This window comes from Acomys russatus, chromosome 7 (assembly GCF_903995435.1).
Source record: "Acomys russatus chromosome 7, mAcoRus1.1, whole genome shotgun sequence".
Classification (NCBI taxonomy): domain Eukaryota; kingdom Metazoa; phylum Chordata; class Mammalia; order Rodentia; family Muridae; genus Acomys; species Acomys russatus.
The window spans coordinates 19,514,381-19,534,428 of record NC_067143.1 but is presented as its reverse complement, the minus strand read 5'-3'; the positions used below and the strand labels follow the sequence as shown (position 1 = coordinate 19,534,428).

The window sequence follows — 20,048 nt, the reverse complement described above, 5'->3', positions numbered from 1 at the left end:
CTGCAGATGGTAGGCATGTACATGGTGCACGCACATGCACACAGCCAAAACACTCACACACATAAAATAATAAGAATAAACACAGCTAAAAGATCTTAATGAATTGAGTACAAGCATCCCAATGTTCCCTCATTTAGTTTCTCTCTGCTCTTTCCCTGACTGGGGAAATATCTTTTGGCAGTGGTAGGAGCATGTGGGCACATCACAGGCCACGCTGTGTGGGCGAGTGACCACAGTCTACTATTTATGGAACAAAGGTACCACTCTGAAAGGAAGCTTTGGTCATCTTACTCATGGCAGCTTGGCAGCCATACAGACACTTGGTACAAGAAAATATGGGAAACAAATCCCATAGTTACAATTCACGCAACACACCCCTTTGAAGATAGAGCTAGTGGTAGCGTGGAGAGGGGTAGAAGGTAGGGACCAGCAGCTACCCAGCTTGGGAGACTGGAGTCATTCTGGCATGATGTTTCCAGATATCCCTGCTGCTGAGACCCAGCCTCTAGAGTGACAAGCAAACACCACAGTGACAACCACTTCTATTTATGAAGCTGTTTTGATAACTACATCATAGTGAACACACTACTGCTATGGAAATATTAACATTAGCCCGCCAGTCCTCCATCCTGGTGGGGATGAAGCAAAGGTACCTAAAGCATCCCTTCCCCAGAGAACCAGAATAACGCCAGCCTTGGTCTCTGCAATCTCGGGATACAGAGCAAGGACTTTGCACACACCCAGTTCAGCAGCTCAATCTTCCGGGGGTCCGTCTCTTCCTCCACTTCCTCTTTCACTTTGCCTTTCTTCTTGCCTTTTCCTTTCCCTCTTCCCTTGGTGGTGGCTGTGGGTGGCTTCTTCTCCTTCTCTGTGACTTTGGTGTCCACTGGAGGGGCCAGGCTTCCCAGTGGCTGCAATCCACACCAAGCAGGATTGGACAAAGAGCAAAATTTCCTCCTTATTCTCAGACAAGCATAGTGACACCCTGAACCTTGATGTGCACACACTCCTATATATACATATACACACACCCACATACTTAACAGCACAGAATCACACACATCCACACATGAATGGTTCCTACACATATATACATTATAAGGCTCATACATGCACATTTTTATTCATGCAAATGATGCTTCATGTGCACATGGTGAAGATGTATACACCCATGGATAAAGCTATAGACATGTACATGAATACACACGCATGCATACACCCAAGACATATACGCACCAGCACACAAAGAGATTCACACATGTATATACACAAACTCTGTCACTATGGCCTGGCTATCTGATGAAGAAGATCCTGATACTATGTACCACAGTGGGAGCAGCTGTGGCCTGGAGAAATCACCTGGCACAAAGGCTTACTTGGTCTGATGCAATGGCAGTATGTATGTGGAGTGGATAACATGTTGATTGATGATGGGTGTATTTTAAGAAAAGGATTCTGGGAGGCAAATTAAAAGGTACCAGAGGGTGTGCTGATGGTCCTCTCGTGACAGGAGACTGTGACTGTGAATGGGTTAGAGGCAACAGATAAAAAGCGAGTTGCTGTCCAGGGAGAAATGTGAATGGGAGATTGTTGTGGCTAAAGCAGCACTGGCAGGTGCCTTGGAGCCATGTGGTGATGGGTGGAGGCTTCAGGAGCATGTGCAGCGTGGTGATGGGTGGAGGCTTCAGGAGCATGTGCAGTGTGGTGATGGGTGGAGGCTTCAGGAGCATGCGCAGCGTGGTGATGGGTGGAGGCTTCAGGAGCATGTGCAGTGTGGTGATGGGTGGAGGCTTCGGGAGCATGTGCAGTGTGGTGATTGGTGGAGGCTTTAGGAGCATGTACAGTGTGGTGATGGGTGGAAGCTTCAGGAGCATGTGCAGTGTGGTGATGGGTGGAGGTTTCAAGGGCTCATGCAGTGGTGACAAAGGTCTGAAGGGTAAAGGGGTACTCACTCGGGGGAATAGAAGGGAGAAAGAAGTGGGTCTGATCTCCACTAAGTGTGGAACACGGGGCATGATCTCCTGGGTGTGGAACAAGGACTAATGTCATGGTAACACAGCCAGGGTCAGAAACCAAACCATTGCCCCTCTGCTGATGTCCTCCCATCATGCTCGAATGACACAGTCCCTCCTCTTCACTCTTTCTGCTTGCTTTGCTGCATCCTTCTATTTGTCCATTGCTCTGCTTGGGTCACTGGTGACAGTGCTGGTACTGAGGTCCTGGGCATCACCCAGCCCCCTTCATGTCAGGCCCTTAGGTCATCTAACTCCCTTCGGCTTCTCTGCCAGCTCCTTGGGCACTGCGAGCTCCAGCCTTTGTCTCCTCTGTGTGGCCAGTGCTTCTCAGTGTCAAGGCTCTTCTGGGATCTGCCCTCAGCCCTCTTCACTTTTATTTTGCTTTGTCCCTTGGCAATCTCTCTGATGCTTACACCAATGGCCACTGTTTATTTCTGAACACCCTCCCCTGTCCAGTTTCAGCCCACTCTCCTCCCCAGAGTTCCCCTGGTGGACTTGGCAGCTCCATCTGCATGTCTCATAGACTCTTTCCTTCTGTATGAGTCAGCTTTCTGCTGTTACAACAAAGTACCAAGAGCTAGGATATATATATATCCTTTGGAGGCTGAAACTCCACATCACACGGGGCCAGCTCGGCCCAGGCCCTCCTTACTGCACCATGAACATGGGGCAAGGTACCACAGTGGGAGCAGCTATGGCCTGGAGAAGTCACCTGCTGAGGCAGGAAACCAGAGAAGGGAGAGGAGGGGTGTCCTTGCTCCTTTTATTTATCCCAGCCTCTCCTACAGGAGCTAGCCATGGGTCTGAGGAATGACAACAACCTCTTCTAAGGGCAGTGGCCTCTGCTTCCTGAGTATCTTCTACCAGACCCCACTTCTTTTTGTTTTTTGGCTTTTTGGTTTTGTTGTTTGAGACAGGGTTTCTCTGTGTAGCCTTTGCTGTTCTGGACTTGCTTTGTAGACCAGACTGGCCTTAAACTCATAGAGATCTGCCTGCCTCTGCCTCCCGGGTGCTGGGATTAAAGGCATGCAGCACCATGGCCTGGTCACACGCCACTTCTTAAGGCTTCCTCCATCTCAGCACTATTGCTCTGGGCACAAAGCTTCTAATGAGTGACCCTCTGGGGACAAACCAGAGTCATTAGGATGCCCGCTATTAAAACAGGCACACAGACAAAAGCAAAACAGAAAGTAAAAAATGTTGCCGAGAAAGCAGAGGGCACCTAGGAGACATCTTTTCCAAACCAGTCCTTTCCAGGGTCCCTCATCTCCATAAAGTGGCACGCACCCCTCTATGTGGTCATGTTTCCTGCCCAAAACTGCTTAATTCTATCCTGTTCTTGCTTTCTTTTCTGTCTTCACTCTAGGTCTAGATGCTCTTTCTCATCTGAGTCATTTCAACAGCCCAAGCCAGGCATGGTGGCGCACATGCCTTTAATCCCAGCACTCAGGAGGCAGAGGCAGGCAAATCTCTTTGAGTTTGAGGCCAGCCTGGTCTACAATGGGAGTCCAGGACAGCCAAGGCTACACAGAGAATCCCTGTTTTGAAAAACAAGAGAGAGAGAGAGAGAGAGAGAGAGAGAGAGAGAGAGAGAGAGAGAGAGACTCCAACAGCCTATTAGAGGATCCTGTACAGCTGCCAATGCTTCTGAAAAAGTCCAAAGCACCCTAGAATTGATTAAGAAAGCATGTAATGCCACCTGCAGACACATACATACACACACACACACACACACACACACACACACTCACAGAGAGAGAAAATAATAGTGATAACAATGATACTGTCAAAAGAGTAAAGGCCGCCTATAGTGCAGTGGTTCTCAACCTTATTAATACTTTGATTCTTACTTTATACAGCGCCTCAAGTTGTGGTGAGCCCCACCCTTAAAATTATTTTGTTGCTACTTAATAACTACAATTTTGCTGTTGTTATGAATCATAATGTAGATATCTGATATGCAGGCTGTCTGATACATGAGTCCCAAAGAGTTTGTGACCCACAGGTTGAGAACCTTTGATATAGGATGAGGGAATAGACTGCAAGTCAAAGCTATGAAAAGCGATTAATGTTCAGAATATACAGAGAACTCCTAAAACTCAACAACACAAATCCCATTCAAAAATAAGCAAAAGACTTGAATAGCTATTTCTCCAAAGAATTTCACAAGTGGAAGGGACAGACGCTCACCACCGGGGATTACACAGGAGGCAAAAATGAAAATCAGCTGAGATGCCATCTCAACCCACTAAGATGACTATTACAGGGGGAAAAATAGAAAATAACACATGTTTCTGAGAAAGCAGAGAAATAAGAATGCGTGTTGGGTGCAAGTATAAAATTATGTAAGTGTCCTGAAAGATTATGGTGATTACCAAAAACATGAAACATGGAATAATCACATGATTAAGTGAATTAGGGCAGAAGCCCACTTCTGGTTATATTCCCAAACGAATTTAAGGCAAGACTCAAATGGATACCTGCACACCCACATCCATAGCAGTGCTACTCACAGTAGCTAGTATTCACTGATGACTGGGTGGTAGGCAATGTGAGCACACAAAAAGTAGGACTCCTTTCTTCCTTTGTTCCTCCCTCCCTTCCTTCCTTCCTTCCTTCCTTCCTTCCTTCATTTATCTATTTATTTATTTATTTATTTGAGACAAGGTCTCACTATGTACCCCTGCTGGCCTGGAACTCAGACTGACATCAGACTCACAGTGTTGCACTCGCTTCTGCCTCCCAACTGCTTGGATTAAAGGTGTGCGCCACCACACTAGGCCTAAAGTGAAACATCATTTTTTTTCCGGCCTTAAAAAGAACATCTGGACATGGTGGCACATGCCTTTAATACCAGCACTTGGGAGACAGAGGCAGGTGAATCTCTGTGTTAGGCTAGCCTGGTCTACATCGCAAGTTCTAGAACAGCCGGGAATACACGGAGAAACCGTATCTAGAAATACAAAGCCAAGAACACCAAAAGGAGAGGGAAAAAGAGAGAAAGAGAGGAAGAAAGGAGGAGAGAAGAGAAAGAAGAGTATTCTGACACATGCTGATACATCCACAGAGCGGAGGGACCTCAAGGATACTGTGCTAAGTGGAAGAAGCTAGTCATCCAAGGGCAAACACCATGTTTCCACTAATGAGAGCCCCTGGCCTAGAACTACCCAGCTAAGGCACCCCCAAGGTCCTGAGCCTCAGGAATGGTTCAGGATAACAAATATTTACTGTTGTTAAAAACAAAACAAAAGTCCTTCTGCTCAGTAGTGCACCATCACATCCTGGCCAGCTCTCAGCCTCCTCCTGCGTCAACCCATCTCACTCTGTATTCCAGCCACAATGCTCCCATTTCCTTGTTTTGCCCGTTCCTTTCTTGCCTCAGTTGGCTCCAGTCGCCTCTCCCTCTGTGGAAGGCGCTTGCTCCTCGTGGCCACCCAGCGCACATCTATCTATCATCATCCAGACTCAGGGTCCACCCGTCTTTGTTCAGCAGTGTCTTCCCTGGTGTCCCATTACCAATTAGCACCCTGTCTTCTCTCCCACGCATGTGCATCTACTACTGTAGCTCCTCCTACAACTTGGAATCCGATAACTACCTGCTATTTTGTTCCACACCAGCCTCCTTCTCCCTTCCATCTCCCCACCTCCATGTCTGCCTATGAAGACTTTGTTAAAGGCTTTTGTGAGTCTTTCCTGTTCACTTCTGTGTCCCCAAGCGCACGAAACAAGGGCCCCAGACACAAGAAGCAACCGTCAAGCAACCTTTCCTAAACTGGCAAGTAAAACTATGCGGTTCTAAAAACCTGTTGAGCAAGTGTGAAGCAGCAGCAGTTCATCTCTCTGCCGTGGCTTCTGACCTTGCTGTTGTGGGGAGCAGAGAAGGTGCCAGAGGTGTGGCTGGTATCGGAAGAGAGCTTCTAGTTGCTCAGATGAGCTCACCCACTCTGTGTCCTGCCTAACTTCCAGGATGCCAAGAGCACTATGGGTAACCTCAGAAGATGAGCTGTAGTCCAGGCTGGCAGAGGCTACAGTCCTGAAGAGGGGCTTCAGAGGCTGTCCAGAAGAGGGCAGTTGATGGGTGGATGTAGCTATTGTACATTTTAGATGTGGACGGTCCACACTAGATGGTTAATGAGTTAAAAGGGAATATTATGGAGAAATCCCAGAGAACAAGCAAAGAGTGGTAGCCTAGAGAGATAGAGATCAGTCTATTGGTGGCATTTGCTTCAGCCGTGAGAAAAATCAGATGAGTGATATAATTGGAGTCTTACAAACCAATAGGGTTGTGACATGGTAGACTAAATCTAGCAAAGTGAAAGATAACAAGAAACAGAATCCTCACCCCAGCTACCCCACACCTATCCCTGGGTGCCACCTGCCTGGCCCTAGAACAGCCACCCTTAGAGCTGTGGGGTGAGGGATGTGTGTAGCAGGCAGTGTGCATGACGGAATCCATGGGGGTTTCTACAGATGGGTTAAGAGGGGTGAAATGAATCTGTTTCTGGGCTGAGGGATGAATAGAGGCAGCACAAGGCAGGTGAAAGTCATCTGTGCTGTGCAGCTGAGATCACACCCAACTCAGGGTATTACATCGTAGGTACCACACCCTTCAAAGGATATGAGTTGGCATAGACTGCTGAGCTATTATTGCAGGAAATAGTGTCTCTGGCATCCCTTTTGGATCCTCATATGGCTTTCTAGCCTACCACAAGGCTTATAAGCCTGGTTTAAGCTCTAATTTTTAGGACAAAGAAGTTGCTTTGATTGAAGAAGTGACTGCCTGAAGGGCACCTGAGTCACTTATGACACAGCTAAGTGTGAGTTCACTATGATCACATGTGTGTGCATCTACACACAGCTTGCCCTACAACACGACACACACATGCACACACGCACACACACACAGTCTTTCAACCACACACATACCTTGTCCCAGTCACAAACATACAAAACATCCCTCAGTCAAACACACACACACACACACACACACACACACACACACACACACACACACACACACCACTCAGGCCCACATCTACTACTTACCCACACGTCATATAGCATGCATATACAGACACTGTTCTATGGATGTAATATGCACAAAAGTACATGTGCCCATTCCCTCACATTTACACATGTACATGTTAGAGCCCCATAGACACCACACATGCAAAACTACATGTTTGTATCACAACCCATGTATCACAAGCCACATATTCCACACGCATGCTGTGCACAGACTCTCTGCATACAATACGTTAAACCACACCACAGGTACTAGACCAGAGGCACCACACAGAACGTTCACATCACATGCACATCACACATGGAATTCTGCAGCACCCCACACCAAATTTTCATAAAACACAGTCTGAAAACTCAGTGCCCTAGAAGGAATGCTGCAGTTAACTTTAATGATTTATTTTCTTCTTTCAAAGAGTAAAACCCTCTTTTACCAGCAATGACTAAAGGTTTGGTGATTAGTTTCCTCAGGAAAACCTGCTCAGTGTGGAGTCTGAGCTCTGAGCCTTTGTTTCTTTGGTTCCTTTGAAGTTAAACAGGAACATCTTCCAGTAATCTCATGGATTACCCAGACCAGAACCCTCAGCTCATCTCCTGAGACCCAGGTCCTGAGCAAGGGTCCACTAAACAGCACTGTGCCGAGTTACAATAAATATTCTAAACAGAAAACAGTTTCTCCAGGCACAGTGGCGGATGGGAGATGAAGGCAGGAGGATCAGGAGTTCAAGACCACCAATCCTGCCTACATAGGCACCTTCCTTGGCCAGACTGTATGAGACCCTGTCTACAGAAAACAACAACAACAAAACAAACAAACACACAAACAAACAAAACCGACAACAGAAAAACAGTTTTACCGGCCAGTGTGGGCCAAAGACGAAGATCTGACTTCGTGCTATGTCAACTCGGTTCCAAGCCAAAGCCAAGCTCAGCTGATCCGGAGCGGACGCGTTGGTTCCTGGGAAAGGAAGACGTGAGAAATGGTCCTCATTTGTGTCTAGACCACCTGGACTTTGTCAGGTTCTGGGTCAGGGAACTTGGGATTCTTATTGGGAGCTGATTTGGAACTAAGCGCCTATCACTTCTTTCTCTCTTGTCCTAAAATGACCACCAAAGCTACTCTGCCTTTTTTTTTCCCCCTTCAGGTCTGCTAAGAGTAAGCCAGGGCCAACCTTATCCCAGGCCAACTGGGTATGGTTTCCTGGAAGGGATGGAGGAGGATCCAAGTAATTCATGGTCCTCAACTGAAAAGGAAAGAAGTCTGAAACCGCTCTACATCTGCCAGAAGAGCCAAGGACACTGTCCCCGGGCACCACAGAACCCAGTGCAGCATAAAGCAGACAGTTGGTGGTGAACTTCGCCTTGTCCCTATGGCCCTAGGCTAGTGAGAGGCAGGAAGGAAATGCACTTCCCACTCAGACCCCACTGTGTCATGATTGTAGCCTATTCTTAGAGGTGGGGTGTAGTGCTCAGAAATCCCCACAGACTTACTATGGATGGACACAGCTCTGAGAGCTTAGTAACATCCACGGGCATCCATCAACGCCCCCATCCCACAAAAGGCCTCTCAGAGTCTGGTCATTCCAGCATTTCAAGCTGAGGTCACCCCAGGCAACCTGGCTGGTGGATCAGGGTTCTTTTTAGTGAAAGTCCTTAGTAGGAGGAGAAGTGAAGGCACCCTCACTATTGGCAAAGGCCTTGCCCCAGGCACCTCTGCAAAGGCAAAAATCAGAATTGCCGTTTCCCAGAAGCTCACCTTTCAGCAGGGCAGTTAAAATCGCCATCTCGACATCTTGCTGACCCTCTGAGCCCATCCGAAACACAGTAACCTGGAAACAGGTGAATGGGGAAAAGATGGCACAGAGTCAAGGCAACACTGAAGGCAGGAGGAGGAACTGAGCTGTTTTTTTAAACTGAACAAGACTGCTGTAGTGAACCAAGACCGATGTGATGAACCAGAGCTGAGAGCCGTTCACAAGAGTTGTCAATCTCCAGGAGCTTCCATGTTGTTCTTGCTAGTAGAATCCTTGCCTAGACATGGAGTTTATTATTTATCCCACCTTGGGAAGAGGGTGCTTACTCAGCATCTTTGCCCTAATATTTAAATAGCCATCTGAGCTGATGAACAAATATCTAACCAGAAGGAGCATGCTATCAGGAAATGTGCAACTTTAGAATTTTGAATCTGTCATTTCCTGTGACTGAGGAATGCCTATGCCTTCTAAACACAGTTGAAGGAAGGAATGAGAAATGACCCCCGACTTTGCAAAGGGAAGTGAATTTGACTTCGTAACCACGTCCACATTTTGTGTTTATGTCTCTCTTGCCAGAGACTTTAAATCGGATTCATGTTTTGTATGTCTGAGTTGAGTGACACGGTGTACCTCACGTTTGCTAAGGTCTGTTTGGAAACACCTGAGAGCCTCTGTGGCAGTGGTTCTCAACCTTCCTGATGCTGTGATGCTTTAAGTCCCTTTAAATCAGGTCCTTGTGTTATGGTGACCCCCCCCCCAACCAGAACATAATTTTCGTTGCTACTTCATAAATGCAATTTTGCTGCTGTTACAAATCATCATAATGTAAATATTTGTGTTTTCTGATGATCTTAGGTGACCCCTGGGAAACAGTCAGTCAGCAGCCGAAGGGGTCCCGCCCCACAGGTTGAGAACCACTGCTCTATGAGCTTGTTTCCTTCTTTCAGGTACACTGAGGCAGCCAGTTTGGAATGGGTTGGAAGCTGCCTTCTGAGAAGGTCAAGCAAAGCATGCAAGAGTCCATGAAGCAAGCATGGCAGGGCTAGATCCAAAACAACTCTCTCCGTGGAACTTGTTTGGAAATCAGTCCAAGGCACTCACGAGCTCTTTCTTCTTCATGCACTCCAGGATAATTGCAAACAGCTGATGGGACTGCGACTTGCTATAATTAAATGTTTTCTGAATGGTAACTAGAAGCTGGTCCCGCAGGGACTCGCTTATGATCCTGTTCAAAGAGGAAAAGAGAGAGAGGGAAGCAGGGGTGTTAGGGCAGCTCCTGAGTAAACCAGACAGTTCTGCCCACCCAGGACTTTTCATTTGTGACTGCTAATGGAAGAGGTTTGTGTACAGGAGGCAAAAAGTCACCCTGGTCTAAGATCATCATTATTAATAATTGGTCTAAGTCTTTGCAAGACTTATAGGGGAAAATGAAGTTTTAAGAAAGGCTTTGACAGAGAGGATTCTCAGGAACACGAGCTCCTGGGCACTCTCATACTGACCTGGGGAACTCCTTAAGAAAACTCCTTAAGAGTTAGACATTTTGGGGCTCAAGAGATGGCTCAGAGGTTAAGAGCACTGTCTGTTTTTCCAAAGGTCCTGAGTTCGATTCCCAGCAACCATATGGTGGCTCACATCCATCTACAATGAGATCTGGTGTCCTTTTCTGGTAGGCAGACACACATGCGGGCAGAATACGGTATAAATAATAAATGAATCTTATTTTTAAAAATTAAATTAAGTTTTAAAAAAGAGTTAGACATTTTGGGGTTTGTCTGAGTGGGTCATGTCAGATGTTCTCCCCAGACTAACAAAAAGCCATTAAGAGTGCGCCCTCATCACATGCCAGTCTTACCCTCCTTCATCGCAGTATTTGTGTGCGAAGGACAAGATGTCGGAGGCACGCCCACTGCCGTCACAAACCACCACGGGGACAGGAGGGTCTTCTCTGAGATATTCCAGGACGATAGAAACCACATTAGGGCCACCTTCCACCACCAGGCCCACGACAGGCACACCCTGGCCCAGCCCTGCAACAACACAACCACACTTACAGTTCACACCAGCATGAACAGCTCCACGTTATCTTAAATGCTGCAACAGCAAAAAGCACAAACTTCTTGCCCCAGTGCTTTCCCTGTGGGGCTATGTGGACCAACCCTTGGACTGAGTCAGGCGAAGGGTGACTGTGTTCATTCTTGCATTTGAACTTTATTACACATGGCTTCCCTGTAAACTCCAGAACCTCAAAGCTCTTGCGCTCCCTGACACTCCCAAATGACCTAACTCCTGTAAAGAATCTGGCATGGGGACACCTGGGAGTGAGTTTTAAAGAGCTAAGGGTGCTCCTTTTCTTCCCTGCCTAGGTGTGAAGTGCCCATGCTGGAGGCTGGCCTTTAAGGATGAGCCAGTGTAATTGGGGATGGATTAGCCAGAGGGGAACTCAGCTCAACCCAGAGCCCCTCCCGTATTGGCTATATAATGCTGGGCCAGTGATCAAAACACCATCTCACAGATGGCCGAGCATAAAAGGAACCATGCCTCGCTTATCTCATGAGGGGCAATGGGTCTGCACTATAAGAACACGTTTGCCTTTGGGCGGTGCTTTGGGAGGTTGAAGAGGCACACGCGTGTAGTAGTCTGCTCTTGTTTCTGCCTCCAGAGCCTGGAATTAAGGCAGAGCAGGATAAATATCACCCAGCTAAACACCTGAAGTACAAAACCGAGAACATTTCAGGTATCGAATTTTTAGATTGGAGATGATTATTGGTAAAAGTTATGCAAATATGCCAAATTTTCATAAATCAAGTCTGAAACACTTCTGGCCCCAGTATATTATTCTTAGGGACAAAAACATGGATCGCTATTAGCCCATTGCTAATGGCTATTTCCATGGTCAGCTATGATTTAAAAGAAATAAATAAGCCTGGTGGTGTTGCCCTCCTTTAATCCCATTACTAGGAGGCAGAGGCAGGTGGATCTCTGAGTCTGAGGCCAGCCTGGTCTATAGAGCGAGTTTCAGGACAACCAGGGCTATACTGAGAAACTCTGTTTCTTAAAACTATAAATAAATAAATAATAAATAATAGGGCTCTTCAAGAACACAGTAGACAAAGTTTTGGTACTTGATCCAGCACGATGAGTTCTGGGAAGCAGAAGAGATAACATCGGAAGGAGAGTGGAGAAGAGTCTTCATGACAAAGCTGCCTACCTCACAGTGTCATCTCTGCCTGGCCAGGACCTATTACACAGTTGTTCCTAGGTATCTACTGGGGATTGGTCCCAGAACCTCACAGCATCGCCCTGGATGCTCAAGATGATCATTCAAGATGCTCAAATCTTTTATATAAGATGGTGTAGTGTCTGCACATACATTTCCTGTATGCTTCAAACCACCTCTAAGGGACTTATAATACCTGGCATGATGTAATGACGTGAAAGTAGCTATTATACTGTGTTGCTTAGAGGTAACAACCAGGGGAAAACACTGTACACACCAATTAAAGACAGAATTTCTCTCCAGAATGTTTTCCATCTGTGCCCAGTGAAGTTCCGGGACTTGGGCCCTGTTAATATGCAGGGTCACTGTTCTCTGATCAGTTTTTTTCCTAGATTTCTGTGGTTCTGAGCAACATTGTAAGTGGCAAGTAGGGGAAAGTGTCCTTGATCTTATGGGTCAAGAGCTTCAGATAAAATCTGCCAGCACAGGTTACAAGAAGCCTTGAGACTATCAACCTGTGGGGCAAGACGCCTCTGAGGGTCATATATCAGGTACATTACAATTTATAACAGTAGCAAAATTATAGTTATGAAGCAGCAATGGAAATATTTTTATGGTGGGGGATCACCACAGCACAAGTAACTGTATTAAAGGGTCGCAGCATTAGGAAGGTTGAGAACTGCTGGGCTAAGCCATAAACAAAAAATAAAATGGAAATAACATGGAACATGGACCAAGGTGACACTGTCTTCGTCTTTGAGATCTCCATCCCAGCAGGCTTGGAGTTTTATGTCTTCATGGTGACGTCATCTCCAGATGCAGCGTAGCACCTGCTCTTGGCTCAGGCTGGGCTCCTGAAGTTCGCTGCAGTAGAGGTGACCACTGAGCCCCCCTTTGCTGTCCTTGCCCCACTCAGAGGCCTAGGCAAAGGATGACAAAGGGAAGCCCATGAGTCACGGCTCCAGGTAGAACTCACAAATCCAAAGACATTTAAAGTGTAAGAGAAGTCCAACTGATTTATGCATCAGGATTGGATTCTTGGGACCCCTGCACTCACAAAGTCAACAGCAGCGGTGGCTGTCTGCACAAGGCCAAACAGGTCAGCAAGGCAGCATGGGTGTGGGGAGGAGCTGACAAATTGATGGGGAAGGTTGACCACATTTCAGTGGGTGCATGTTCAGCACAAACCGACTCAAATGAGTTTGTTTGTTTTTAAGAGGACATGAATTTGGGGGGGTATGGAGGTGAGGGAGATATGGGAGAAGTAGAGGAGGAATTTAGTGAAAATGAATTGTATGAAAGTCTCAAATAACTAATAGAAATATTTTTTAAGCTGGTTCTTGAAAATCCTCAGCCTTTCATAGCAGCTCCCCCAATCCTAACCACTTGAGTGACATCACAGTTACTTACGTTCCAGCCGTTTCCTAGTTTTACATTTTAATGTACAAAGGTATCACTGTTGATGGTAAGAACAAAATATCCTGCGAGATTATTTAATAATTGCTTTGAGAGAATTTTTGCATGTGGGAGTGCCCCAGGAGGATATACAAACTGCCTCACTTCTAATGAGCTCTGATTCTTTCATTTGGTAGGGAGCCAGTCCTTTCACTCAAAATTTCCCCGGCCAGTGGGTGGTGCTCATTCCTCAGAGCTATGCCAACTGGACCAGCAAGGACAGGTCTCATCAGGAGCAGATGACCCTGCAGCCAGGTCCAGGGACTTCCTCATCTGGCCATCTTAGTCCATGTGAGAGACAGAAATATGTAATGACCCTACAACACTTACCAGTTCATAGGATGAATCATAGCAAGTCTTTGAGAACAGGTTTTTTTTTTTCCTTATAAGACATTAAGGAAAATAATAACAGGAAACACAGGAAACAGGAATGAAGGTAACATAACAGGCAGCAGCATCACCATGACATACTGTACCAGAGTAATTCACAGGCTAACTTGTGAGCTTGGGCAAAGCAGCACATGGCTGCTGTGCGAAGACAATTTGACAGTTGACTAGGGCAAAGAGTCTGAGCTTGTTCCATGGACCTAGCAGGAATCAAGGTTAAGATTCTCAACACCCTCAGGTAGCTTCTGTCTCAGCTGGCTTCTACCTTGGCGGACTCAGCCCTGAGCGGGTACCTACAGCCTCCCAAGACTTACTCGTGTTAATCTTCTGCAGGGAGATGTGCTTTTCCAGCTGCCTTCGAAGCTTCACCTCAGCGCCATACTTCCCCAGGGTGCCGTTGTCAGCCAGGATGAAGTGAGTGTGGGAATTATTGAGCACGGAGAGCTTGCTCAGAGGGTTGGACATGGTCTGGTAGACTCTTGTTACCTGACAAAAAGCACGGTGGAAATCAAAGCTGCAGAACTCAGATACCAAGAGTCACAGGTTAGCTTTATTATTATTATTATTATTAATTTATTCCTATTACATCTCATGTATCATGGGGACCTCCTGAGGTTGATAAGGTATCTTGATGACGTGGATGCCAACATTCTGATTGTACCACTGTTTCTCAAGAAGCTTCTACCAGAGAAATGAGTGAAGGGGTACTCTCTGGTATTTCTTAGAACAATGTACGAATTTACAACAATCTCAAAATACAGCCTTCAATTTTTAAAAGCCACCAGTGCCCTCAGAGACAACTTACATCTTTTCCGACCAGGTCTTCCTTGTTCTCCACCATGCCCCATGGCGCAATTCCTATAGCACAGAGCCGGCCTCTGGACTTGGAGGAGTGGTCCTTCAAGGCATCCCCCACGTGGCTGACAACACCTGTGAGCAGCCATATGCCATGTTTCAGGGCCTTCTGTGCCACATCACATCACTACTGACACACGACAGGGGCGCCTGCTCTGAAGCTTCCGTAATCCCCGTGGGTCAGGGATGGAACCTGTTCTTTTCATGAAGAGAAAACATCCCAAAAGTCTCTGCCCTTCATAATCATTGATCCTGTGTTAAGCTCACGGAGTGGGGGGAAAATAAGACAAAACAGCTGGGCAAACATTTCCTCTGCAGATTTCTATGACCAGAAGCTGGAAGTCACTGGGCTCTCATTGGCAGTCCTTGGCTACATTCCGCTAACAGCAAGAGCCAGACTACCAAGGGTGTCCCATAATTCATATATGTTTCAGTTTGTTCTCCAATAAAATGTGGAAACAATGCCTATGGGCTAATGGAAATGACACTTGTCCATGGCTATGCCAAAGGGCAGACTCAGATGTCCACTGTCATTGCTGTTATTTCCACTGAGGTTTACCACAAATGCCACCTCTCAAACCCCCGAAGCCCTATGTCGGATGCTTGGTGTCTAGCAGGGCTTACTAGGAGATTGTGTAAACTATAAGAGAAAGGGCCTAGTGTGTGGTCTGTGAGTCACTGGGAAGTGCCCTTGAAGAGCTGTCAACTCTAGTCGCTGCTCTTTAGTTTGCTCCACTGTGTACTCCCACTATGAGGTATTGCCTCAAGCCAGAAGAATGGAGCAGCCAGCTGACCGTGGGCTGAAACCTCTAACCCCGTGAGCCAGAGAAAGCCTTCTCCCTTTGTAAGCTCATTATCTCGAGCATCTGTTATGGTGCTGGGAAGACACCTAACAAAATAATGCTGTATTACTTAAACAACTCAACCACAGCGACGGCAAAACCACGCTGGCTGAAGCTTTCACCCTCGTCATAGCTGGGAATCAGGATTCCATGCGTCTTACTGGGAGGCCCTCTGAACCCTTGGTGAGGTCCAGCAGAGTAGATTCCCAGCAAGGGCGGGGCTTCTCTTACCAGTACTCACACCCCCGGTGAAGATCCAGGCCCCAGTGGTCATGGCGGCCTTGATCAGGCCTTTCCCAAACACCTGCTTCAGCTTGGGCTGCATCTCGAAGCTCTGGAGGCCTCCATGCACCGAGATCAGGAGCTTGGGCAGCTCCAGCTGCCAATCCTTTACCATGAGATGGAGCAGGGAATCCGGCTTGGTGTCGTAGGAAACCCGGATGTACTACAAAAGAGTGTGTGGTGCTCAGCACCTGCCGTTGGTTCTGTTTCTCTGCCGGATGGGAGCAGGGCTATGCCACACGCCCATGGAAGAACCCCCTCAGAGCCTGAGGACCCTCTGGGTCTTGGGCCCTCTGTGTTAATGGGTAGCCAAATGACTAAAGGAACTTGGAGAAAGCGAGATTCAGCAAAAGAAAACACAGGACAGCAGTGCTATGAGTCAAGGGTTCGGGTTGCCCTGACAGCCACATGTAAACTCTATTCCCGTGCAGTGGAGGTAAGGGATAGGTAAGGGTGCTCCTGAGGCCCAGAGGCGTTTGCTCATTCCTCATATATGTGAGCACAACCAAGAAGCTGTCATTTGCTAAGAAGGGACAAAGCTAGATCAATCAGGACCCTGATCGTGGTCTTGAGAGCTGCACATAGTGCATTTCTGTTTATAAATTACCTCAGCTAAAGTGTTGTAGTGTCAACTGACCAGGCTAATGTGCCTGTCTGAAATTGAATTGTAGATGGGTATTTTAAGTGGTCTAGCATAGTATATTTACTAAATGTACTATCCTATATTTACATGAGAGTTGGTATATACGTGTACCAAAAAAAAACATCTTTTGTCTGACATTCAAACATGTCTGAGCGTCTTGTACTTTATTTGCAAACTTAGTCTTGAAAGGATCAGCTCCACGCTGGCTCGGCTAGAACGAGGGTCTAGGACATTGTGCAATGCTATTGCCAAGTGAGAAGGAATGTCGTCATGGGCCCACATCTGGACTTCGCCTTCTTTTCCTCGGGGCGAAGAAGACATTAATGGCCAGAGGTCACGGTCCTTCTGTGCTGCTTTTGTGTGTCCATGCTAATATGTAGGGCGGCCATCCCAGAGACTCTTGTGCTGTGGCATTTGGGACATAACAATTTTATTTGAATCATAATGTTGGACCAAATGAAATGAAATTGCAAAAAATAGCGTTGCAAAGCAGCAGCAGGTTGCAGCTGCTGTCTCCCCTTAGACAGGGCTCTCCAGAAAAGGAGCTAGCACTCCCCCATCTACAGACAACTGTGAGAGACCGGTCTCCTCTTGCTAGTTGAAAAAAGAAGGCACAGAGACGCTGACTTCAGGGGAAATGCTTGCAGAGACTCCACATGCACTGAGAAGGGTGGCAAGCCCACAGTTTTGATTACTGTTTTAAAGAGCTTTCTCATCGGTAGGTGTGCTTGTTGGTTTTTTTGTTTTTGTTTGTTTGTTGTTGTTGTTGTTGTTGTTTTTGTCAACTTGACACAAGCTAGGAGTCATCTGGGAAGAAGGAACCTCAGCTGAGAAAATGCTTTTATCAGAATGGCCTGTGGGCAAGCCTGTAGGGCATTTTCTTGGTTGATAACTGATGTGGGAGGGGCCCAGCTCACTGTGGGTAGCACCACCCCTGGGCAGGTGGTCCTGGGTTCTATAAGAAAGCAGGCTGAGCAAACCATGGGGGGTTAAGCCAGTGAGCCTCACTCCTCCACAGCCTCTGCTTCAGTTCCTGCCTCGAGTTTCTTCAGTGATAAACTATTTACCAGAAAGATAAGATGGAAAAAAAAAAAACCTTTTTTCTCCTTATGTTTCCTTTGGTCACAGTATTTATCATGGCAATACAAAGCAAACCAGGACACCAGAGATGGGTGGGACAAAAAAAGCGCATGTGTATGATTAGGCTAGGGCATGTTTTGGGGTTTAGAATTTGGGGTGGATTCATGGAGGCTGTGTGTACTTTACAGTGGTGTTGGGTTCTCGTTCATGGGTAAAATCTACCCTCCCAGATTCATCTCATGAACTTGCAGTGATGTGCCTATGAAGGCTTAGCTGTAAGCCTGAGGAAGACCCAGGTCTCTGCATCCTAGGGGCCAGGAGACAGGTTGTGGTGAAGCGTGGGTCCCTGCGCACAGCGCCCGGTCACCCCTTACCATGGCTTTGTTGGAGTAGCCCCCACCCTGGAACTCGAGAATCCCATAGGAGTCTGTTGGGTAGCTCTGGGTGTGTTTGCTGACAGACCATTTGCCGGACTGCGTGTCCCCCGGCTTGCCCTCCTCTGCGGTTGTGCTGGGAGCTCCCGGCAGCGGCGGGATGTGCTGGTTAGTTAGCTGCCCACAGCAACACCTGAAAGAAGAGCAAAACAGGCCAGTCAGCAGCATGTGCTTCCTGCCCCCGCCCATACACTAGTGAGTGTAAATTAGTCTGAGAGGACCAGATGGGCTCAGCCAGGGCCACAAGAACACCTTAGTCATCAGTTTTATCAGGGACAGACGTGTCCCCTGTGGTGCCCTTTTCCCAAAGAGCAACACATCACTGCTTATATACCAGTCCATCTACAACACAGTGGGTGGCTGCTCTTTCTTACTGAATGAGTGGCTATCTTTCTACTGTCTCCAGGACACTAGCAGGAGCTGGACCCTCTGGGCATTGCTGAATATTTTGTGACAAAGTACAGTCATAGCCTTGGAACAGATAAGTGACCTTCCAGGATTCTACACACTGCAGAGCTCAGGGCTCTTCTTTGGGGTTTGTTTGTTGTTTTCAGTGAAACCATTTTTTTCTGCCCAAGCAGCACTGAAGGTTGGGGTGTCCTGTCCTGAGAAGCCACCTGTTAGACTGTTGCTGCCTAGGCTTTGAGGGATTCTCATTTTCAGGGTCTCTCCATAGCTCAGTCAGTCTCTGACTCACTTCTTTCTAGTGTCCTCTGAGCATGTTCAAGGTTCCCTTTGTCACTGTCATGGTTGGCTGCCATATGGCTCATGCCTGAAACACCAAAGCTTGGAATGTCCCTTAGAAAGAACAGCAGTGGCCCAGAGTGACATCTTGGTATAAGTGTGTGTGTGTGTGTGTGTGTGTGTGTGTGTGTGTGTGTGTGTGTGCGCGCGCGCACATGTTCTCCCTGCCTTTCTGGTTATTTTATTAGTGGTGTGAGCTGATATTTGATGTTATTCTCTCTCTCTCTCTCTCTCTCTCTCTCTCTCTCTCCCTCCCTCCCTCCTTCTTCCCTCCCCTCCTTCCATCTTCTCCCTTCCCTCCCTTCTTTCTTCCCTCTATCTCTCCTTTCTTTTCCTTCCTTCCCTCCCTCCTTCCCTCCCTCCTTCTCAGTTATTTTCACTGTTCTGAGTTCTTATAAAAGTTCATGTGAATTTTAGAATTTGACTGTCAATTTCTATAACAAAGTCACCCAAGTCAGTGGAGTAACGTCAGTCAGACTTCGGCTGCTATGCTTTGGGGCCGAGGAGGAGAGACTGATGTCGCTGTTTCAGAAACCATTGTCCACCATGGTAGTTAGGAAAAGGATGAACAGAACCAGGCACCTTCCACTGGCTGAGACACACAGAGGGAAAGCTTATGTTACAGGACCCTTTCTCCCCTTAACTGTACAGGGGTTCAGGTGAGAAGAGAGATCTGTGGGGTACCAGGGAGCTGGGGAGCTGGAGGATGTGAGACACGGGGGGTAGGCACCAAGCAAATCTGACGCAGATGATGCCCAAGCACCTGTGCCCTCCTGTAAGAATGACCCTGCCCACACGGATCTCAGAGGGAGCCTGTGGCTGAGTCTCTCCCACTCCTCAATCTCAGCCTCAGCGTCTTCTCGCAAAGGAGAGGTTTTAGCCAAATCCTTCAGGTTGCGTGCATGTTTGGATGGCTTCCTATTTACCCTATAGCGTGCATTTCGAGTAGGCGAGTGGAAGTGCTGGCTCTCTTGTGAACAAGGGCCTTAGGCATTTCACTCAACCACCCAGATCTTCCTTAGTGATAGAAAATCCTTTTTGTATAACTAAATCATGGAGTTGGACTGCAGGGGCTCAAGAAGATAGCTTGAGACTATCTGAAGAAAGACCTTACTTGCATCTTGCTGGGAGAAAGCCCAGGAGAAAGCTGCAAAGAGAAATCTCCTACTAAGGAGATTGCCTCTCAACAGAGGAGCTTATTAGCCTGGTGACTCTGTGTGAATGGCCCTGTGGGGACACATTCTGGCATGTCCTTGTTTCCCGCCGTCTCCCACAGTCACTGAAGGAATAGTTGTGGAGACACACTGGACAAGCCCTG

At 47.3% G+C, this 20,048-nt stretch overlaps 2 protein-coding genes across 2 annotated transcripts in view; both read right to left on the bottom strand.

The window, feature by feature from the left end:
* Positions 1-20,048, bottom strand: part of Apba2 (amyloid beta precursor protein binding family A member 2) — an 881,206-nt gene that overhangs the window by 470,434 nt on the left and 390,724 nt on the right. The gene's annotated exons all lie outside the window — the stretch shown is intronic.
* LOC127191539 (transient receptor potential cation channel subfamily M member 1-like) lies at positions 620-18,067 on the bottom strand. The gene is made up of 9 exons (XM_051148674.1): positions 17,927-18,067; positions 15,779-15,992; positions 14,656-14,780; positions 14,165-14,336; positions 10,644-10,818; positions 9,893-10,016; positions 8,794-8,866; positions 7,895-7,995; positions 620-911 (listed from the first exon to the last, which is right to left on the bottom strand). The coding sequence occupies exons 1-9, from the start codon at positions 17,927-17,929 to the stop codon at positions 654-656; spliced, it is 1,245 nt and encodes a 414-aa protein (XP_051004631.1). The 5' UTR covers positions 17,930-18,067; the 3' UTR covers positions 620-653.

Excerpts from the sequence above, each read along its gene's own strand:
- LOC127191539 (XM_051148674.1), bottom strand. Across the intron at positions 14,337-14,655 it reads AAGACCTGGTCGGAAAAGAT|GTAACAAGAGTCTACCAGAC; the intron begins GTAAGTTGTCTC and ends GCTTTTTGTCAG. Across the intron at positions 912-7,894 it reads TCTTTGGCCCACACTGGCCG|CCACTGGGAAGCCTGGCCCC; the intron begins GTAAAACTGTTT and ends TGTGGATTGCAG.